Source organism: Gouania willdenowi, chromosome 21 (genome assembly GCF_900634775.1).
Source record: "Gouania willdenowi chromosome 21, fGouWil2.1, whole genome shotgun sequence".
NCBI classification, from domain to species: Eukaryota; Metazoa; Chordata; class Actinopteri; order Blenniiformes; family Gobiesocidae; genus Gouania; species Gouania willdenowi.
The window spans coordinates 35,306,504-35,330,588 of NC_041064.1; the positions used below are offsets into that span (position 1 = coordinate 35,306,504).

The 24,085-nt window shown below is 41.6% G+C and overlaps 1 protein-coding gene across 1 annotated transcript; it reads left to right on the forward strand.

Moving 5' to 3' along the window:
* The first annotated feature begins 599 nt into the window (after positions 1–599).
* LOC114455275 (hydroxyacid oxidase 2-like) lies at positions 600–15,742 on the forward strand. Its single transcript, XM_028436408.1, has 8 exons — positions 600–721; positions 4,535–4,684; positions 7,751–7,902; positions 8,558–8,841; positions 12,951–13,169; positions 14,412–14,570; positions 15,166–15,235; positions 15,423–15,742. Exons 2-8 carry the CDS (start codon positions 4,554–4,556, stop codon positions 15,476–15,478), a joined length of 1,071 nt encoding a protein of 356 aa, XP_028292209.1. The 5' UTR covers positions 600–721; positions 4,535–4,553; the 3' UTR covers positions 15,479–15,742.
* The last annotated feature ends 8,343 nt before the right edge of the window (positions 15,743–24,085 follow it).

Consider the following 24,085-nt stretch of genomic DNA (forward strand, 5'->3'; position numbering starts at 1 on the left):
TAGTCAATTTATGAGAGCAAACAACTCAAACATGTGATCACACACTGATCATGTGCGTTTGATACGTTTTTTTAACACCTGTCAGCGTTGATGTGTGTGCACTTCACGCACATTCAAAAAGTGATAGTGTATCTTTGTTATTGGGAGTCTTAGTGCTCTGCCCCGTGACTGTCCCTGAAGCCCCTCCCTCTCTGTATATCACAGCTTTCTCATTATTAATATCTGATCAATAAATGGACACATTTATATCGTGTGACACACGTATCCTTATATATTATTACTGATGGTTTAAACACATGGAGACTGTGATATCTCATTAAAATATGGTACACATTAAACACATAATAAGACAATGATTATATCGTAAGTTGTATGGAATTAAAATCATATTAAAACATTTACCATGATATTCTGTTTCATTTCCTTTTAAAATAGTATTAAAGCGGTATTAAAAAAAAAAAGTATAACAGAAATCTTTTTTGACTAATTTTTCCTTTTGTAGATCTTTATTGAGTGTTTTATTAATCATGGACTTAACCCTGAGCTGGGTTTGATGAGACACCCCTCTGGTGGTGTGTGTGGTTGGAATGCAGTGCTGAGTCATCATGACTCGTGCAGGTAGTGTGTCAGGCTTCTTCACAAATCTGGTGTTAGGAGACTATGCACACTTGTGCTGCTGCAATCCACACTAACAGTGAACTGTCACACGATCATTGATCAGGTAAGAAACCTGTTGCCCTTATTTTATTGTAAAACATTGAACAATGCCTGTGAAACAATACAAACGTGTCGTTTTAACTGCACATGAGGTAGTGATCTCAAATATAAATGAAAAGTTTAGAACATATTTAAAATATTAAAACATGTCAGTTTCTTTAGTCTTTCATTCTTCACATTTTAAAAACTAAATGAACGTGTCCAACAGGTTCCACTGCAGAACTGTTCTCAGCTCTTTGACTGAAATAAAGAGCACAGTCAGCAGTATTTAGTTTCACAAATAAATAAAATCACAGGGTTTGGGGTTGGTGATAAAATAATAATCTACAGGACAAACTAACAAAACATCTTTAACCACCAATAAAGTGTCCTGAGCTTTAGGTTACCATGTAGAGCAAAAATAAAATTTAAAAAAAAAAATGTTCAAATGCAGCAGCTTTGTGAATATTTAAATGTGAAAAAGGATAAAAGCTCCTAAAAGTAAAAAAATTCTACAAAAATAATAAAGTGCATCATGTGTAACATTTTCATAAGTCAACGTGTAATAACAAAATGAAAATGGCACAGGTTAGTTGTTTCTCACAGGGTATACGCAGGAATCCTGAGGTTAATTTCAATACCTTTTTAAGACTTTTTTATGCAGTCATCCAGTTGGGCATCAAGTCCAAGGTTTAGGGGTCTATGTACAGTATATCTGGATGTCCATGGCACCAGATGCAGTATGATTTTCCAGCATTTTGAGCTGTATCTTCCTATTCTTCACTTGTTTGAGAAACATGTCCAGTTTTGCTTTGAAAGCACTGACATCACTAATCATGTCACTGATTGTCTTCCCTTTGCCTTGCAATTCACAGTTCAGGTTATTTAATTCATCTGTCACATCTGCTAGAAATGCCAGGTCCAGTAGCCATTCAGTGTCAGACAGCAGAGTTTTGTCCTTATTTCATGCTTTTATGAAAGCTTTGATCTGTGTCAGAAGTGCTAAAAAAAAACAACGCAGGACTTTTCCTCTGCTAAGCCATCTGATTTCTGTATGCAGCAAAAGATCACCATATTGTGGTGACAGTTCTTCCAAAAATAAATTGAAACTTTGGTGTTATTTGGCCTTTGCTTGGATATAATTTATTATTTTTATAACAGGTGTCCAAACATGTTCAAACCCCACGACTTTGACATAAATTAACTGTGGGTGGATGATGCAATGATAGATCAGAAAACGAGGAAAATTCGGGTCTGCTTTCCATTATGCCTCCCTGTCATGGCCAGACATCTATCAGTTGTTATTGACACCAATCTTTCTAAAGGCACATTCCTTTCATCAAAGTGGTTCTTCACTATGTTGTAAATGTCCAGATCTCTTCTTGTTGTTTTGAAAGGTAAGTAAGTATTGTTTATTTCTATAACACCTTTCACAGACAGAGGTCACAAAGTGCTTTACATATCCACCCATTCACACTCACATTCACACGCCAATGGGACAAGTAGCAATGTGAGAAATTCCTCTTTAACGGAGAAGTCATCAAACACCATTCTTATGAAAATCACCAACTGAGCTGTGTTGCTGGAGCCCTCTGATTCATCAAATTGAATTGAAAACCATGTGCATGTACTGTACCTATGTCATGTTCTAACTGCCCCTTTGTGTCCTCCAAGAGCGCAGAAACTCTAGTTGCCATGGTGTTCGTGCCTAACTGCACCTCTGATATAGCAAACAGGTTTTCAGGGCCATTTTTGTGATTTTTGAACAAAGAATTAGCCACGAGAGTCATTGCATCCTTAATAAAACTCCATCTGTTAAAGGTTATTGTTTCTTTGCTAAATGCTGGGCCACTTTGAATGATGCTTCAGTTGCCCCTCAGCTTGCCTTTCTTACCGACTGCAACGCTCGTTCCGCAAATCAAGCACACATACCCGTCTTTTACACTTGTGAAAAAATACATGGACTGCGTCTGAATAGTCCCTCCTATCTCCTTTCCTATCCACTTTTCCATAACCCCATGGATGACGTTAACATGACGCAAGACATTCATTTTGTGGTGGGCGAGGGGGTGGTGATGGTTAGATAGATCTAGAGTTGTAGTAAGCACAGTTCACTATGAGTGAAGTTTTGTTTACATATAGGGTACATTCTTTTTTCTTTTCTTTCTTTTCTTTTTTTCATATTTTGGATTTGGCGAGCTACTTATGTTTAAGAAAGTCTTACTAACTGCATCGTGTAGCTCCGTTCTTACTGTTTGTACTGTACTAACACAACTTACATTTAAAGACACTCACAATGGATCCAACTTTAGCGACTATAGTTGCCTAAATTCTGTGATAAGTCGTATTAACATAGTTTTTAGCTTTTTGCTCGCTTCATTCTACCCCACCAGTTTCACAGCTGAAGTCGCTTGAAAAGTTAAACATTTTAAACGACTTTCAGTGACTCAGATTGCGCAAGTTGCGTCACTCGACGTTGCTTCATTTACATAATTTTTTTGGCCAAAGTCGCTGAAGTTGCTTTTGGTGTGAACACACCTACACGTGCGTCATTGTTGCAAACCTTAAAGGGACAGTAAACCTACACGTTTTCCATAGATAACACCACTGAAACTTGTTTATCCCATTAAACGTCTCAGCAGGACCACACCAACAGCATCTCCATCGGTAGAAGATAAGAGTCAAACAGTGGTCATACCTGTCATATTAATGTTTATATCTTAAAACATACAGAATAATTTACTACTTGTGCGGCTGTGCCTTCCAAAGTCCCACCAGATAAAGATGCTCAACAACTCTCCATCTAACCTTTGGGGGGGGGGAGGTGCATGTGTGTGTGTGTGTGTGTGTGTGTGTGTGTGTGTGTGTGTGTGTGTGTGTGTGTGTGTGTGTGTGTGTGTGTGTGTGTGTGTGTGTGTGTGTGTGTGTGTTTTCCTAGGCAGACAGAGGCTTTATTACATCATGTTTTCTGGCAGACACTTGATTCACTACCTGTTCATGTTTCTTCAGATGTTTTATCATACCACATATTTTTAGTTTATCCAGCAGTGAAATAAAGAGAAAAAGCAAAGAACCATTTATGGCTGTTTTGCTTCTTTTTATGCATATTATGAAAAAGTTTTGCTGGTACTTTTGATACTTGAGTATATTTTTTAACAATACACTTTTGATTCTTAACTACATTTAATGTCAGCTGTTTTAAGCATTTTCCTCTTGTGATTTTCTTATGGGCGACTAACTTTTACCAACATCTTTTCAGTACAGACCAGTTAGTTGCCTTGCCTACCATTTCCACAAGACGTCAGTGCAGTCTGTGCCTAGAGGAGTGTTTCTCAAACTTTTTCAGACCAAGGACTACTTAACCCATAAAAAACACTCACGGACCACCTAACTCAAATAGCCTCATAACAATATGCCAACTTCAGTTCACAAATGAAAACATGAAATGACAGTTTTACCAAAGATACAGGTACTTTATTTTTGTCACACGTGTACCGTGAGATTCTTTGTATTTAACCCATCTCTCAATGAAGTAATATCATAGTCTCTGTACTTTGGTCATCTTATGGCGTGTTTCCACTGGCGGTATCGACTCTACTTACTTTCTTTTCTGGGCCATGAGTGGAGCAAAGTCTGGCACCAAACTGGACAATTTCAGTCTCATATCATAGTCCAGTTGAGCTGCTTTGTTTTCAGACTAACAAGGGAAGAAAAAACAAACTTCATAGTTGTTGGTGGTTGGAAATGGCATCAACTATTTCAGAGTCAACCTCTCTTGGTGAAAGTTTGGAACCTGAATAGAATGACTTTAAACCTGTGTAATGTCTGTCCCACACAGAGAAGGTCACTGCGCTGAGATGGCGATGGTTTGTCTGACTGACTTTGAGGAGTATGCAAAGGAGCATCTCTCCAAGTCCACCTGGGATTATTACGCAGCAGGAGCAGACGAATGCTGCACCAGGGACGACAACATACTGGCCTACAAACGGTACGACTCATCCCTAATGTTCATATGATATTAGCTTCCATCTGGGATTAACGGGACACTGTGTTTATACGATTATGAAATTAATAGAATCCACAACATAACGTTTCACTGAGGCAATTTCTAAAAAAATCACACTGTGTTCAAAATATCACACTCCGTACTACACACTACAAACTCAATGAGTATATACTGTCTACTATAGACTATTAGTATGATTAGGATTGTGAGCGTTCCCACTGAGGAATAATTCCAAGTTTCCCAAGATGCATTTGGAACCCACACCTTACAAACCTGAATCACACAGAGGCTAAATATCTCTGATGATTCTCCACCTTTACTTTGAAAGTTCTGAAAACATTTTAAATGAGAAAGTGACCAAGTAGAATATCAACATGTGCTCATTTCATCCATAAAACTCACGGAAACACATTTCGACAATTCTGGGATTTTCAGAGACTCTCTATTGTGCTACTGACAAAAATTCCTTTTAATTTCAAAACAAGAGCCCTATTTACAAAAGCATTATAAACTAATGGAAGACAAGAAGTATAACTAGTGTATGCACTGTGGGCACCACCAAAATATCCCCATATATTATGCATCCTGGTATTTCTCACATACTCAATATTTTCATACTGTGAATGCACTACACACTCATTTAGACGTCAGACTTAGTAGTAGTAGTACCGTAATACTAGTACGTTAGTATGATATTTACAACACAGCCTTAGATCTGCTTAATACCGGTTGGAAATATGAAATCCTTTAAAATAAAGATAAAATGTGGTGTAACAGCACAGAGACCATGGTTCAGGTGGTAGTGGCTCATCTTCTGATCCAGAGATCAGACTCCACCTGTTCATGTGTCAAAGTGTGTGAGACTTGACCTCAGGTGAGAGTTCAGTCAACACACACACCGACACAGACATGGAGTTTATTATTGGGATGGATTTTATCGCTCATACTCACGTTTAACAAAAATATAAAAAATACACGAGTGTCAAACTGTCCATAAACCAACATGTATTAACAAGTGTCTTTATGAGTCAGCACAGCCATGCTTCTAATCACCTATCAGAACCGTCCTCTGAATCGCCCTCCCCTGTCTCTCTCCATCTGAGTATAGCCACATCCCACAGGGTGTTGAAATGTATCATCACCCCTGGGCTGCCCCCTCCGTGCACGTCTGGGTGGCCCGTGGGGCTGGGGGCTTGCATATTTCTCTGCCGCTCTTTCCCCTTGCTCTCTGTCCCGTCCTCCCCTCCTCCCCTTCCTTTGCTCTTGCCCCTGCTCTCCTGTTGGGTTGGGCGTTGGGGGCTACTGTCGGCCAGGGGTGCTGGTGGGGGGGCTGTTCCCGTTGGAAGTATGTATTCATATAGTGGGAGCTTAAGTAGAGTTAATTATGGCCAAATTAGTATGTGTTTGAAGGTTGGATGTACAAAAAGGTGTACATACTCTGTACTGTTATAACGGGGTTTATTTGTGGGTGAAAAGTAAAATTGTGTGTGATTTCCCTGGTTACCTCTATGAGACGTGCATGATAAATGTGTTTGTTGTTGTTTTTTTTACTCATTTTTATATTTTTTTCATTTGGTGTATTTTTCTGTAATGTATGTTTCTTGGAGACATTATGTGTATTTTTGTATCTTTCTGTTGTGTTTTTGTGCATTTTTGTATAATTATTGTTTTTTGTTGTCATTGTATGATTCTGGAGTCATTTTGTGTATTTTCTATCTTGTTTAGTGTAGTTTTGTGCATTTCTGCTGTCATTTTGTGTATTTTTTGTATAAATATTTAGTTTTGTGTATTTTGAGTCATTTTCATATTTTTGTTGTTTGGTGTATTTTTCTGTAATATATGTTTTTTGGAGTCATTTTGTGTGTTTTTGGAGCCTTTTTGTGCATTTCTGTTGTCATTTTGTGTAAATATTGTTTAGTTTTTTTGTTTTACGCCATATTTTTGTATCGTTTTTTTGTGTAGTTTTGTGCATTTCTGTTGTCATTTTGTGTATTTTTTGTATAAATATTTAGTTTTGTGTATTTTGAGTCACTTTCATATTTTTGTTGTAGTTTGGTGTGTGTGTGTCGCTACTCTGAGACTCAAACACACGCACAAGCTTTAGCCGCGCATATGCACGCACATCAATGACACTGTGTGTGTGATTGTGTGTGTGACTTGCTACTCCATGGCTCACACGCACTCGCTTTAGCCGCGCACATGCACGCACATCAGTGACTCACATCAGGCCCAATAAGTGATACTTGGGAGCTTTGCTAGTTTATCAGTGTGAGCGCGGCTGCCCAGACGCCCCTACCCCCTCTCCGTTCTAAACTACCTTCCTCTCTCTCACTCGTGTGTTTACCGTCTGTGTCTTCTTGGCTGTGTGTGCAGCGATTGGCTCTGGCCGCACACGTGACTCTTGCTCGGGTGAGGAATAAGTTTCACTTCTGGGCCATCCAGAAATGAAATAAAATTAAAATGAACTTTGGAACTGACCAAATTACTCCAACATAACGGATGTACACACTCGGGGAATTTGAAAGCCGTTAACTAAGTTTCAGGTCGAACTCATGCCTCGTCGGGGAGATAGTCGCTCCACACACGCACACACAGACCTTCTTTGCTTTTATAGATAGATAGATAGATAGATAGATAGATAGATAGATAGATAGATAGATAGATAGATGTGCCTGTGATGTATTTTGCATCAGCAAATTTAACCTAGAATTGTCTTTGTGGTAAGATTATACTGTGTCCATTTCAAGAATAAATATTGTGATATGAGTTTTGGTCCATATCCCCCAGCCCTAATTAGTAGAAAGAAAACTATAAAATAAAATAATAAAAATGTATATTTTTTAAGAAATGATAAAAAATTAGATTGAATAAAAAAAATATGTTTTATATATATATAATGATAATCAACATAATACTAATAATCTGAATATCCAAAAACAGCAGATGAGTGAGATGACAGAACTGTTATTGTTCCTGTTCTGTTTGATTGAGCTCCTCCCACCCGCCATGTTTCATGTGACCAGTTCACGTGTACTTCCTTGCTTCCAGGATTCGTCTGAGGCCTCGTATCCTGAGGGACGTGTCCATGAGCGACACACGGACCACAGTGCAGGGCACAGAAATCAGCTTCCCAGTGGGCATCGCTCCCACTGCCTTCCACTGCCTGGCCTGGCATGAAGGAGAGGTGGCCACTGCTCGAGGTGAGGAGTCAAGATGATCCAGGAAGTGTTCAATTGGTTCATTTCCTGTTTTAGTCTGAGTGGAGATGATCCAGGAAGTGTTCAATTGGTTCTACAATTGAATAAATATAATATAATATACACCGGAGATTTTAGATGCAGTCCGATAAAATCCGATATTCGTTTTCTGGCTGATATCGAACCGATAGCAATATCGGATCGGGACACCCCTAATAATCATGATTTTATATCTCATAATTATGACTTTCTTTCTTGTAATTATGACTTTCTTTCTCATAATTAAAATAAATCAGAATTCCTTTTTTTATCCCAGGGGGAAATTGCTTTTGTTACAGCCACTCAAGAAAATATCACAAATAAAAGAATAAACGTTAAACAAAGATGAAAGAAAGAATAAATGTTAAATAAGTGTATAATTAAGTAAAAGACTGTTAAAAACAAGCATTAGATACACACACATTACAGTAGTAAAAAATAAGGTAAAGTAAGATAGATAATACTATTAATAATACAAATACACAAATATGATACATATATTTACAACAATAATAATATGATTTCCATAGTGATTTTTTTTTTTTAGTGGCTTCAATAGAGAAACTAGAGTGTGCCTCATAGGTGCCTCATAAGTGTTGACCTCTGACCTCTCCCCTAGCCACCGAGGCCCTGAACACCTGCTACATCACCAGCACGTACTCCACCTGCTCGGTGGAGGAGATCGTAGCAGCAGCACCAAACGGGTACCGCTGGTTCCAGCTCTACGTGTACCGAGACAGAAAGCTGTCGGAGCAGATCGTGCACCGGGTCGAGACCCTGGGCTACAAGGCTCTGGTCCTCACCGTTGATGTCCCTTACACGGGAAAGCGTCGCAACGACATCCGCAACCAGTTCAAGCTGCCGCCGCACCTTAAGGTCAAGAACTTTGAGGCACTTTTTCAGGTAACTGTTGTTTCACTTTGTTTAATTCCATGAGCATATTTAATGAATAAGGACGAAATGAAGAACAGGATGGAAACTGATACCGATAAGTTGCACATGCTAAAATAAACCACAACTTTTCTCATTTAGCAACAAACCACTTTTAAAAAACCTACGTGAATTTTTTTTATGTTAATTTTGACAAGATGTACAGCAATATTTGTGAAATTTACTTTTGTCTTAAAAATCCATTCTAAATGTTAAATATTAAATGTAAATCTGAATGCTAAATCTAAATGTTAAATTTATATGTAAACTAAATGTTCAATCTAACCAGAAATGTAGATGTTTTTTTGCAAATTTATTAAAAGAGAAAAACTGAAATTTCACATGGTCATAAGTATTCAGACCCTTTTCTCAGTATTGAGTAGAAACACCTTCTGAGCTAATACAGCCATGAGTCTTCTTGGGAATGATGCAACAAGTTTTTCACACCTGGATTTGTGGATCCTCTGCCATTATTCCTTTGCAGATCCTCTCCAGTTCTGTCAGGTTGGATAGTGAAGGTTGGTGGACAGACATTTTCAGGTTTCTCCAGAGATGCTCAAATGGGTTTAAGTCAGGGCTCTAGCTGGGCCACTCAAGAATGGTCACAGAGTTGTTCCAAAGCCACTCCTTTGGCTTTGGAAAAGGTTTTCTTCCAGGATATCTCTGTACTTGGCCGCATTCATCTTTCATTCAATTGCAACCAGTCGTCCTGTCCCTGCAGTTGAAAAACACCCCCATAGCATGATGCTGCCACCACCATGTTTCACTTTGAGATTGTATTGGGCAGGTGATGAGCAGTGCCTGTTTTTCACCACACATACCGCTTAGAATCAATGCCAAAAAGTTCAATCGTGGTCTCATCAGACCAGAGAATCTTATTTCTCATAGTCTGAGAGTCCTTCATGTGTTTTTTTGACAAACTCTATGCAGGCTTTCATATGTCTAGCACTGAGGAGAGGCCTCCGTTGGGTCACTCTGCCATAAAGCCCCGACTGGTGGAGGGCTGCAGTGATAGTTGACTTTGTGGAACTTTCTCCCGTCTCCATACTGCACCTCTGGAGCTCAGCCACAGTGATCTTAGGTTCTTCTTTACCTCTCTCACCAAGGCTCTTCTCCCACGATTGCTCAGTTTGGCTGGACGGCCAGGACTAGGAAGAGTTCTGGTCGTCCCAAACTTCTTCCATTTAAGGATTATGGAGGCCACTGTGCTCTTAGGAACCTTGAGTGCTGCAGAAATTCTTTTGTAACCTTGGCCAGATCTGTGCCTTGTTCAGTTTAATTAAACACAGCTGGACTCCAATGAAGGAGCAGAACCATCTCAAGGAGGATCAGGAGAAATGGACAGCATGTGAGTTAAATATGAGTGTCACAACAAAGGGTCTGAATACTTATGTCCATGTGATATTTCAGTTTTTATTTTTTTATAAATTTGCAAAATTTTCTACATTTCTGTTTTTTTCTGTCAAGATGGGGTGCTGAGTGGACATTAATGAGAAATAAAATGAACTTTTTTGATTTTAGCAAATGGCTGCAATGAAACAAAGAGTGAAAATTTAAAGGGGTTTGAATACTTTCCATACCCACAGTATGTGCAGCTTTCCAATCGTCGCCCCATATTAAACAAAGAGAACGCAGTGGAAGCATTTCTTCCAGAAACTAACTGCTGTTCCTATTGTGTCCACTGGGGGTCGCTCTGTTTTAGTGAGAGTGACATGAGACCAAACCAAAGCCTGAACTGAACAGCAGCAAAACACAATTAATGAACCTGAATTATTCACCCTGTTCTTTATCAGAAAAACACTTATTTTCTTTGTTATGATATTTACAGGCTGTTGTAATCACAGAGAGAAGTTGTTTATTGTCTGTGACTAAGATGAGTTGGTAATGGTTGACCTTTATTTCTGAGCCTGAACCACATACTCTCTAACACAGAAAACACCTTGGAGGAGGACTGAGATAATGCAGAATTTGAAATCTGACTGTAGAAGAGCTGAGCGTAAATGGAGATCAACAAAACTCCAAATTCATCTAGAACTGTACAAAATAAGTCTGCGAAAATTCAATGATGGCTTGTTCAAAGCAAGGCAGCAATACTTTTCTGAAATTATTGCCAAAAATGTCAACAACTCTCGCACGTTGTTTTCTGTAATTGAAAAGCTCACAACCCCCCCAGATCAGATAGCCCCTGAATTACTGTCAGCTGGAAAATGCAATGAATTTGCTGTATATTTCAATGAAAAAATACAATCAATAAGGTCAAACATCAGAACAAACCAGCAAAATCACAAAAAGCTTGAACAGCTTCAACCACTGAGGGATGAGTCAACTACAATGTCAGAGTTTATTACAGTGAACCCACAGACAATAGAGGAGACTGTTCAGCAGCTGAATCCATCAACGTGTTGCCTTGACACAATACCCTCAAACTTCTTTAAAACTGTTGTAAAGTCAATTGTCACTGATTTGTGTCAGATAATTAACTGCTCATTCCAATCAGGCACCGTACCAAAATCCCTGAAAGTAGCTGCTGTGAAACCGCTGTTAAAAAAGAAAACACTGGATGCCTCTATACTGGCTAACTATAGACCAATCAGCAACCTTCCATTCATGGCCAAGATCATTGAGAAGGTGGTCTTCAACCAACTGAGTCAATTCTTAACATTCAACAAAATATTTGATAAATTTCAGTCAGGTTTTCGTTCTCATCACACACAGAAACTGCTCTGATCAAAGTGATCAATGACATAAGGTTGAACACTGATTCAGGAAAAGTATCTGTTCTCATTCTGTTGGATCTAAGTGCTGCATTTGACACTGTAGATCATACAATTTTGTTGCACAGATTGCAAACATGGGTTGGACTAAATGGAAAAGTAATGCAATGGTTTAAGTCATACTTGGAGGAGCGAAGCTATTTTGTAAGCATTGGAAACTTTGAATCTGACAGATTACCAATATCCTGTGGGGTTCCTCAGGGATCTGTTCTTGGACCTCTTCTGTTTAGCCTTTACATGCTTCCTTTAGGACAAATTTTACAGAACTGTAAGGTTGATTATCAGAGCTATGCAGATGACACACAACTATATCTATCACTGAACCCAGATGATCATGGTCCCATTGAGGTGTTGTGTGACTGTTTAGAAAAAATAAACTGCTGGATGAGTGAAAACTTCCTTCAACTAAACCATGACAAGACGGAGGTGATTGTCTTTGGTAACAAGGAAAAGAAGACTGCTGTCAGCAATTATCTTGAGTCTCGATCTTTAAAAGCTAAAGACCAAGTCAAAAACCTTGGTGTTCTGATTGACTCAGATCTTACATTCAGCAGTCAGATCAAATCTATCACAAAAACAGCCTTCTACCACCTAAAGAACATCTCCAGAGTGAAAGGTTTAATGGCTCAGAAAGATCAGGAGAAACTGGTCCATGCTTTTATCTCCAGCAGACTGGACTATTGTAATGGTCTTCTGACAGGAATCCCCCAAAAGAGCATCAAACAGCTACAGCTGGTTCAGAACGCTGCAGCTCGGGTCTTAACCAGAACAAAGAGGTCAGAGCACATTACTCCAGTTTTAAAGTCTTTACACTGGCTCCCAGTCAGCCTCAGAATAGACTTTAAAGTTCTGCTGCTGGTGTATAAATCTGTGAATGGGTTTGGTCCAGAATACATCAGTGACATGTTGGTCAGGTATGAACCCAGCAGGTCTCTCAGATCTATGGACACAGATCAGATAGTAGAGCCCAGAGCTCACAGTAAACATGGTGATGCTGCTTTTAGTTGTTATGCTGCAAAGAAGTGGAACAAACTGCCAGCGGAGCTGAAGTCAGCATCCAATGTGAACATTTTTAAATCAAAGTTAAAGGCACTTTTTTTCTCTACTGCATATGATTGAGAGAGAGACTTTTTGTCATGTTGTTGACGTAATGATGATTTTACTGATGATTTTAATTGATTTTACTGATGATTTTAAATGTTCTTATTGATTTTAAACAATTGAATGTTTTATCATGTAAAGCACATTGAGTTGCCTTGAGTATGAAATGCGCTATATAAATAAATTTGCCTTGCCTTGCCTAACCAGGAGACTGAAGGCCCAGAGGAATACGGGATCCCTGCCGACAGTCTGGATCCTTCCATCAGCTGGAAGGACGTCTACTGGTTACAGTCCATCAGCCGCTTGCCCATCATCATCAAAGGCATCCTGACCAAGGAGGATGCAGAGCTGGCTGTGGAGCACGGCGTCCAGGGCATCATCGTGTCTAACCACGGGGGGAGACAGCTGGACGGGGGCCCTGCATCGGTACTCACTGAGCTATTAGGAACATTCAGGATAAATGGAGAAAAGATCAAAGTCTTTGATAAGACCAGAGCTCCCACACACGTGTGTGTGGAGAAGGGGCGGTGCTTTACAGCAGGGGTTCTCAACCTTTTCAGTCCACAATCCCCAAAATAAAGGTCCCAGAGAGTGGGGACCCCCACTGTAACTGAAGGTGGTTAAACACAGACATGAACATTAATGAACAGTCATGTGGAGACAGGACCATCTATAAGGGGGAATAAAGGGGAGAGATTTTTGGGGTCCATCCATAAAGTCAGCAAAATGATGGTCCATTGTTCTATGAATCTGTGATAATCACATTTATTTATTCATCTGAATATTATACACTGTTACCCAGGAAATTCACTATTATTTGGGCCATAGTGTATAGTCATCTTAGTGATGTAAATCCTTGTTTTAATCAGAAATAAAAATGGGTTAAAAGTATCCAAAAATGGTCGAAAATGTGGTGAAATGGGATTTTTTAACAATCACAAAAATTGGTCAAAAGTTGCAAATTAGAGTGGACAAAAACCGACAGAAAAAGTGGTAAAATGGGTTCAAAGTGTCAATATTGGAACAGTTAGTTTAAACTGGCAAATAGTGGGCATGACAAATCGTGAATGTGGTTAAAATTGCAAAAATAAGCAGGAAATATGATGAAAAGAGATTAAAACTGATAATAATGGGTCAACACATGCAACGATAGGTGGAAAAGTGGTGGAAAGGGTTTATAAGTGACAAAAATGTCTTTAAAGTAGAAAAAACATGCAGAAAAGGCATTAAAATTTAATATAGAAGTGTCAGAAATAGGAGTAATGTAGAAAAAAATGCATTAAAAGGAGCAAAAACATGGGAAGAAAAAGTGATGAAAATAGGTTTAAATATGGCAAGATTGGTGCAGTTGCAGAAAAACGGTAAAAATAAGAAAAAATTGTTAAGAAAATATTCTTAGTTTCTTGAAGGCATCTGGTGACTCCCTCCCAGTGTATCGTGAGTGTAAGATTGAAAACCCCTGCTTTACAGAGCAACAGCATGAAAGGTTTAAAGTGTGTGAAAGAGCTGGATGGTGATTGGTTCTAAAAATGACCAACCGTGTCCTTCAATGATTCCCAGAGATTTAGAATCATCCACTAAAGTCTAAAACCTTTCAATGACTTCATATCAGACCAGTTGATACTGGGAGTCTAACTGGGATCTCTTCTTCTTCTTCTCTGGCCACAGATCGACGCTCTGTCAGAGATCATTGACACGGTCCAGGGTCGGATCGAGGTCTATCTGGACGGAGGAATCAGAACAGGAAGTGACGTGCTGAAATCTCTGGCGCTGGGAGCCAAGTGTGTTTTCATTGGTCGCCCAGCTGTGTGGGGCCTCGCCTACAAGGTGTGTGTTCATTGGTCGCCCAGCTGTGTGGGGCCTCACCTACAAGGTGTGTGTTCATTGGTCATCCAGCTGTGTGGGGCCACGCCTACAAGGTGTGTGTTCATTGGTCATCCAGCTGTGTGGGGCCACGCCTACAAGGTGTGTGTTCATTGGTCATCCAGCTATGTCGGGCCACGCCTACAAGGTATGTGTTCATTGGTCATCCAGCTGTGTGGGGCCACGCCTACAAGGTGTGTGTTCATTGGTCATCCAGCTGTGTGGGGCCTCACCTACAAGGTGTGTGTTCATTGGTCGCTCAGCTGTGTGGGGCCTCACCTACAAGGTGTGTGTTCATTGGTCGCTCAGCTGTGTGGGGCCACGCCTACAAGGTGTGTGTTCATTGGGCCATTTTGGATGTTTGAAAGGGCTGGATTTGGCCCCCGGCCTTGAGTTTGACAATTGTTCCTAAAAAACTTGAGTTTATAGAATTATCATATTTTGGCCAAAATATTATTTATTTTTTAAACATGGACTTTGTGAAAGTCTCTCTTTAGATTTATAGAAACTTTTATAAAGTGAAAGATTTGATCGTAGAATCATTCCGTTGATGTTTCAGGGTGAAGAAGGAGTGAGGGAAGTTCTGCAGATCTTAAACGATGAGTTCCGTCTGTCTATGGCTTTATCAGGTAAGTATTTATTATTTTTATGACTAAAAAGTCTGCTTTAATTGGAGTTTTTAGTTCAATCATGTTGTCATTTTAGTTGCCAAAGGAGTTAATATTAGTACTTCTAATATAGTCTGTGTGATTAATGACTTATTAAGTGATTATTTCTATAAATTCACCTGTGATTGTGATTGTTTTCATTGTGTAGGCTGCAGGAATGTGGCAGAAATCAACAGGAACCTGATCCAGTTTTCCAAACTGTGACTGAGCAGCAGGGGGCCACACAGAGAACAGTCACATGACCCAACACTGGAACAAACCATCACTGATGTGGAAGAGTTGGAACTTAGACACACATCTACCATTCAATTATCACATCTGTAAATACGGGATAATAATCATCCCTCAGTCTAATTTTATGCGGTCCCCAAATTAAACACACAAAATGATTGAAAAATAGACAAAACTAAAGTAAGAATACATTTGAAAAAAATGCAAAGAATTACAAACTTGCAGAAAAATACAGTAAAAGACAAAAAAAACTCAAAAACACAAAAAACGACTACAAAAGTCAACAAAACTGATGACAGTAATACACAAAATTACTCCAAATAACCCAAAATGATTGCAAAAAAGACAAGAAAAACACAAAAAATTACTTTGCAAACGCACAGTACTAACAAACAAGCAAAACGACAACAGAAATACACAATGATTTTAAAATGCAATATGATAACTTAATACACAAAATACACAAAAGGATGACAGCAATGCAATCATAACAAGCAAGACAACAACAAACATACACAGAATGACAGAAAAACGCAAAATTACTATTACTGTTTATGTTCTGATTGGTCATTATTCTAATTAATAACATGAATATTGATCATGTGGCCCTCAGATCAAAAAATCACATTTTTTGGACCCCCGCTGTGATAGAAGTTTCTCATTTCTGCTGTAGAGGGAAATAAAACACTGCATCACACTGATAAAAGACAAATGTTGTTTTAAATATTTAGTGTAAAAAAATGCAAATCTGCCTGATTTTGTTTTATTTGATTTCATTATTAAATAAAATCATGCAAACTTGCAAATATGTCACTTTGTAGCACTGATTAATGTGTTTGAAAAAAACGGAAATGTAAGAAATGTTAGTCTTCAATGTGTCTTTTCAACAGAAAATTAAAGCTTTGAATAATGACGCCTGTGAATGGTGAGGTTTAGGGATAAATGCATGTTTTCTCCAAATTAAATATTCTCTGAGTAACTGTATGTCACAGATCTGTTTGAAACAATTAGAATCAAAGACTAAGAGAACATTTGAAAAAGGAGTTCATTTTAAAACCACAATGATTATTGAGATAATGATGGAGAGATTATTGTCTTTGACTCTCAAGGAACTGACTTTAATTCATATGTGAAAATTACTTTTTTATCATCAGGCTTATGAAGGACAACCTCATTTTCTTTACTGGGTCCAAGAAAAGGTTTGTGACTCACTGGAAATTGAAGTACAAGTTTTAAAGCATTTCTTACAGACAGGTGCAGCACAACGTGTTTTTACAATAGAAAAAATAAATAAAACACACAAACTACGCCAAAATCAGCATGGCTTAAAGGTGCAGTCCCCTCTCTCCCCCACCCTCCCCGCTGCTCTCTTGCCCTGCCTCCAAACTTTCCAAAGTCCCTCCCTCAGAGGAGCTAACAAGCTAACGTTAGCCAGAAAGCAACATCACAGCAATATAACATGCTCTGTTAAAAGCACATTACTGCAGTGCTTCTCTCTCTCAATGTGCACACACCTCAGCAGCAGCAACAACTCAGCATCACAGCAGCCCACACGGAGGCTGCGCACGCACATGAACACACGCACCAGAGTTCTAGTGTAACAATTATAAATCAAACATAATGTAAATCAAGCAACAGTAATTACTTTTCAAGCAGAAAAGTTATCAATTCCGTCTTCCAGTCCTCCAGACCATACACTGTAAAAAAGATGGCACTCTCGCTCTGAGAAAGGGGCGGGGCCTGTGAGCAACAGCTGTCAGACAGCCCATCAAACACAATCCTGGCTCTGATTGGTTCTTTTAGCTCGGTCGCGGTGCATTCTGGCAATCTGCCAAAGGCTGCAGGAATAGCAGGGGGCGGGGCTTAATTAGTCTGTTTTTTTCACACAAACTACTAGTTTGATGTAAAGCTGTCCTTACGTAGTGACAGCTTTAGCAAATATGCCAAAAAGTCACTTTTATAAGAGTTGCAGACTGCACCTTTAAAGTCACATTACTTTTGAAAATGAGGGGTTCAACTAGAACAGCGGTTCCTAATCTTTTTTGTCCCATGTACCCCTTTGCATTTTGGTCAAATCACCTCTTCATATCATAAGTACCCTCTCCATAATTTAATTTTTCATTAGTGGAATAGCGTCTCGAACATTGGTTCCCTAAAGCTTCATCTACAAATTCAAAACAATAAATGTAATTTAAAGTGGAATTTATTTTTTTCCAAATACCATGCAACTTTTATGTAATTACTTCAATTGTAATCAAAATTGCTAATTATTGTCTCCTATTGTCAGAAGTGTGATAAAATTTAAAAAATACATGAAAATATAGCACCAGTATTTTATTAAGCAATAGTTTAACTGTTAGTTTGTTCAAAAGTATCCTAAAAAAAAAAAAGCTAGTAATATTTCCAGATCATTTTTAAATTAATTGTTAAATCTTTCCGAGTACCCCCTGCAATGTGCTCCTGTACCCCTAGGAGTACACGTACCCCAGTTTGGGAACCACTGAACGAGAGCATTTTTTTATTTGTTTTTTTTTTTTTCCAGAAGCTTAGGATTCTTCTTTAAGCTGAAATATGTGATGTTTTAAACTGCACACCTTTTATTTTGATAGTGGTGAGACTGTGATCTGTGTGTTTAGCACAGGGGTGTCAAACTCATTTTAGTTCAGGGGCCAAATGCCAACAAATATGGACATGTTTGATGTCAAGTGGGCCTCAGAGGTAAGGAATGGAACAAGTTAAACATAACTACAATCAATGTATACATTTCCATGTATAAATCATATATAAAAGTAAGTACCGGGATGTAGAGCAGGGATCACCAACATTTCTGAAACTGTGAGCTACTTCATAGATACTGTATAGTCTAAAGAACTTCCAGTTTAAAAAGCACTTAAAAAGGTAGGAAAAGTTTAAGTTTCAACATGCAACACTTTATTTCTCCTAATTTGTGCAATTGTTCCATTTTCATTACATTTGATAGAACATTATCATCTTCCTATTTTATTAGCTACTAAAAAAATACTTTCAACTAATCGTATAACATTTGTGAATATAGAAAGATATATCTTATATATCATATTATATATATAACATACCATAACCCATACACTATATCTGCCATACTTAACATCTGTCACAATGTTTCAGTGAAAATAAACATTTAAAGATGGTTAATTTAATACTAGAACTTTATCAGGTGCAGCAGTATTTAACTCTAACTACGTCTGTCAAATATATTTATCTTTGTGAGTTTGAATCCTGGAAAGTAAATCAGATTTTAGATGGAGCTCATTGGTGACTAGAGCTCCTTAGGGCCCCTCACATGGTCCATGCGTGCTACCTGGGGCCCATAGGGAACCGTGTTGGTGACCCCGATTGTAGAGTATATAATGCACTGACAATATCCAAGCAATAGGTGAAAGGTAGGGACAAATTATGTCAAATAATGTGAGGATTGAACAGGATTTGGGGAAAACTAGGTGTTATGTAAGTAACTTACAAATTGCAACCCGTTAGCTGCTGATGAACTTTATTGTGCCTCACACAAAACACACAAGCACACCCACACCTGCGTGCCGTAAATCCCCGTTGTCCTTTTCCCACAGCTCTGATGTCATACGGTCGTAAAACCCACAGTCACAACGGGTGCTGGGGTGGCACGTACACAACATTTTCCCCCCCCATAGAGAACAATGGAACATCTCTGTTACAATTGAACACAACACCCTAACTAGGTAAACTGGGTAGACTACCAGTTACCAGCATAGTCATGTGGATTATTCTGCCACAAAACAGACTATGCTCTAGTCCAGCACTTTCAAGTCAGAAGTCTGTAACATAGTCTTTCAAGTAACTTGGTCTGACTCTGGCTCTAGCAGGACGAGCCGCCGGATCAACCGATGGTCCCGTTGGCTCAGGCTGGAGTCCGGCTGGAGCCTCCAGCAACGCAGTAGGACATTCAAAGTCCCCAACAATGGAGTCAAAGGTCACGCTTGTCTCGTGGTGCGCCTTGGAGGGTTCCGCAACCCGTTTGAGTCGGCTTGCGTGCCACCGGGATCCATCAGACAGGAGGAAAGTGGCTGGCCCCAGCCTGCGAGTGACTTGAATTGGAGCAGACCAGAAGGAGAGAAGCTTATGGTTCCGACTTGGACGATGAACACGGACCCAGTCCAGCACTCTGACATCGGGTGGTCTCACCTTCCGTTTCCTGTCAAACTGCTGCTTCATACGATGTTGGCATTTCTTAACCCGGCTGCTGTGTTGAGGTGTTGCAGTTGGTTGCAGAACCGCAGGTTGCCGCAGTCGATCCAGGGGAAGCTGGAGCTCCCGCCCGATCATCAAGAGTGCCGGAGAGCTGCCAGTGGTAGAGTGTGGACTCGCCCTATAGTGCAATAGGGTGCTGAGCAGCGCAGATGAAAAAGACAGGCCATCAGCCAAGTGACTCTGATCCCATTTTTCAGAGTCTGGTTGAATCTTTCAACCCCCCATTTGCCTCGGGGTGGTAGAAAGCCGTGCGAATATGTTTTATTCCCTGGCCCTCAAGAAAAGCTGAAAATTCCGCTGATATGAACTGTGGGCCATTATCTGTCGTAATGGTGGTAGGGATACCCCAGCGAGAAAACAGGGAGGCGAGGAAGTCAGTGACCACCCGAGTCGTGATGGACCCCGTTGCCAGAACTTCTGGCCACTATGAGTGGAGGTCGTAGGTGACCAGAAGGAACCGCTGGTGGTGAGGGACGCCATGGAGCTCCCCACAAATATCCATCTGAATGTGCTCCCAGGGCGCAGTCGGCCATTGTAGGGGCTGCAGTGGTGGCGATGGTGGTGGACCAGTCTTCCCGCTGACCAGGCAAGCTGCACAATCTTTCACCATCACCTCTATGTCACGGTCAATACCTGGCCACCACACCAGGTCCCTGCAGCAACGTTTTACTTTCACGATGCCGAGGTGTCCCTCGTGGGCCATGGCCAGGACACGGGGCCTCAGGCTCTTGGGAACAACTGTGCACAGTCCACGGGAGACACAAACAGTGTTCCAGCAGGACAGATCATTTCTGACTCGGTGGTAAGGCACCAGCTGCTCTGGGACAGTCGAGGGCCAGCCCCCCCGGATAAAGGTGCAGAGCTGTGAAAGGACAGGATCTTCCTCTGAAGCCTGCTGGAGGTCCAGAAGGGAGACTGTTGCCTGGAGAGGACCATGGAGCATGTTCACCAGTTCAGGTTCGGTTGTGTCCGGGTCGGGGTTAGGTATGGTGTCAGCAGTAGCCCGTGACAGTAAGTCAGCCACTACATTGTCCCTACCCGGAGTGAATAAAGTGGTGAAGTCATAACGCTGCAGCCTCTCCGACCAACGGTGGATCCTCAGCGGTTTGTGCCCTGACCCAGCCGTGGAAAGTAGGGCTGTGAGGGCTTGGTGATCAGTCCGAAGCGTGAAGTGTCGCCCATAAACATACATGTGCCAGCGTTCGCATGCCCAGATGCAGGCGAGTGCCTCACGCTCCCCCACTGAATATTTCTGCTCTGCCGTGGTGAGTGACCGGGAGGCGAATGCAACGGGCCGCTCCGTGCCCAGCTGGATCTGGGACAGCACGGCCCCCACGGCCGTGTTAGAGGCATCACAGGTCAGGATGGTGGGGCTGTTCAGGTCGAAGTGTGCCAGCACAGGAGGCGAGGTGAGCTGAGCCTTGAGCCGGCAGACAGCAGCAGAGCATGCCGGTGTCCACACCCAGGGTGCGTCTTTTTTCAGAAGTTCTCTCAGTGGTGCGGTGGTTGAGGAGTAGTGGGGAAGGAAGCGCAGGTAATAGGCTGTCATCCCCAGGAATGAAGCTAGTTGGGCTGGGCAAGAAGGCTCTGCAAGCTGCTGCACCGCTGCCACGTTTGACAGAGTTGGGCTGATGCCAGTGGCATTAAGGTGAAATCCCACAAACTCAATGGCTGAAGCAGCAAAGGTGCACTTTTCCCCATTGAGTGTTAGGTTATGGCTGGCTAGAACGTTAAGCACCTTAGCCAAACGCTCGTCATGCTCCGTCGACGTTGAACCATGCACCACAATGTCGTCCAGATATATGACCACACCTGGGATGCCAGCGAAAATTGTGGACATGATCTTTTGGAAACAGCTCGGGGCCGAGCTGAGGCCAAAGGGCATGCGAGTGTAGCGAAAAACCCCAATGTGGGTCACAAATGCGGTCAGGTTGTGGCTGTCAGGGTGCAGTGGGACCTGTAGATACCCCTGGCGGAGGTCAAGTTTGGAAAAAACAGAGGAGCCATAGAACTTGGCTGACAGTTCTTCTACTGTCGGCAGTGGGTACCTGTCCGGGATCACTGACTTGTTTACTGCCCTGAGGTCGATGCATGGGCGGAGCCCCCCACACTTTTTCTTAGCCACCACCAGGTTAGAAATCCAAGGCGAGGCATCCACCCTCTCAATTATGCCTGCGTCCAGGAGCTTTTGAAGTTCGGCGGTAACGTCATCACGCAGGGCGAGGGGAAGGCGGCGTAGTGGCTGAATGACAGGGTGCACGTCAGTCCTGAGAAGGGGCTGGTGGTTAAAGGCCGTGAGGCAGCCCAGGCCATTGAACAGAGAAGGCCACCGTTGTTGCCAGGGTGAGCCCACAGACATGATTGCGGACCCCGTATTGTCCAGAAGTGAGAAGCCAAGTTCGAGGAACAGGTCCAGGCCCATGAGGTTCGCCCCATGCTGGGAAACCTGAAAGGTAAACAATGGGAGCGTCCTGGTCCCATAGCAGACAGGGAGGTCGATCGTGCCCAAAATGCCAATTTTAGAATGTCCATAACCATACAGGTCCTCAGCACCTGCATTGAGAGTCCGATGTGGGAAAAGCCGCCGGACAGTGGCAGCGTTTAGGAGTGAGCGGGAGGCACCCGTGTCCAGCAGTAACGGCAGGCACACCCCTTCCAGCTCCACTGTGCACCATCTAAACGGCCGAGAGGCGGAGCTCACCGAATGAATGGTTGTCGGTACCCGTTGGTTGGGTGAATATGATGATGTGCTGTCACCTGGGGCCGAGCGGCAGACTTTTGCAAAATGATTATTTTTTCCACAGCGTCGACATCTCTGACCCCTTGCAGGACAGACTGGAGCTCTAGCGGTGTGCGATGGCAAGCCACAGTTGCCACAAGCCTGGCGTGGTGTAGTGTTTTGGCGCCCGGCAAAGTTAACCTCAAAACTGTCTTTGGGTGACTCAGAGCGAGGGTGTACAGCTGGCGGTGAAATAGTCTGTGCCATGAGGGTGGATGGCGAGGTGAGATGGCAGGGCTTCACTAGTGTTGCTGTTAATGAGGCTGCAGACTCCATCTGGAATGCCATATCGATAGCCTTAGTCAGGGACAAATCATCAGGGGACATTAATAGCTTCTCCCTGAGTTTGGGGTTGTTGGTGTGTTCAGCCAGCTGATCTCTTATTAGCTCCTCCTCTAGCTGCCCAAATTTGCATAGGCTTGCCAAGCCCCTCAAATCAGCCACGTAATGGTGAACGGACTCACCCTCCTGCTGTATGCGCTGTCGGAAGACTATCCGCCGAAGCATGATGTTCTGAGGCGCAGCAAAGTGTGCCGACAGCCGTGTGACACACTCGTCGTATGTAGCGGCGGGTCCGAGAGTCCGGAAGATCCTCTGTCCCTCGCTGCCCAGGTTGTGAATGAGCATCGCTCTGCGCCGCTCGTTGCTAGCGTCCGTTAGCCCCATGGCCGTGATGAATGTCTCAAACGATTCATGCCAGCGAGTCCACGGCACGGGCGGGTTGCCGGGCAGGTTCAGAAACGGAGAGAGAGGTGGGAACAGAAACTCCATCCTCGTCGCCAATGTTATGTAAGTAACTTACAAATTGCAACCCGTTAGCTGCTGATGAACTTTATTGTGCCTCACACAAAACACACTAGCACACCCACACCTGCGTGCCGTAAATCCCCGTTGTCCTTTTCCCACAGCTCTGATGTCATACGGTCGTAAAACCCACAGTCACAACGGGTGCTGGGGTGGCACGTACACAACACTAGGTTTGTTTCAACAATTCAAGAGTAAAAAAAACTGAGAACACCTGCAAAAATTGATGATTTTAATTGAATTTGTCACAAATTCAATGAAAAGCAACTGGTAACTTTTACTTTGAGTGCTATTTAATTGAGCTACTTTGTACTTGTACTTGATTATTTAAGTATGACTTACTTGTACTTGTACTTGAGTAGAATATATCAGTAATTTTTCCACCTCTGTGCACATACGTATAGTAGTAGAATCACATTATACTTTCAGTGCAGCTAAAATAGCATAGTGTCAATCACTCCTTCAGATGCCCACCCTGACTCCCTCTTCCCTGTTCCTTTCCCTTTCATAGAGGTGTAATTAACTGCCCTCTCTTTTTATATCTTTCCCTCTAATAAAGTTGTTTTTATAGGTTGATTATGGTCACAATTATACAATAAAATACATGTATTTATTTAATTTCAATAATAAAACATGCATAGATTGTATTAGATGTAGTTAGTGTTTGACCTTTGACAGCAAATGAGTAGACAAGGTGTGAAAAAAAAAACACATAGATAGACAGCCCCGCCCAC

Bases quoted from the DNA above. Each gene is read 5' to 3' on its own strand.
- LOC114455275 (XM_028436408.1), top strand. From the start codon at position 4,554: ATGGCGATGGTTTGTCTGACTGACTTTGAGGAGTATGCAAAGGAGCAT. The intron at 4,685-7,750 runs GTACGACTCATC...CCTTGCTTCCAG, and splicing joins AACATACTGGCCTACAAACG to GATTCGTCTGAGGCCTCGTA. The intron at 7,903-8,557 runs GTGAGGAGTCAA...CCTCTCCCCTAG, and splicing joins AGAGGTGGCCACTGCTCGAG to CCACCGAGGCCCTGAACACC.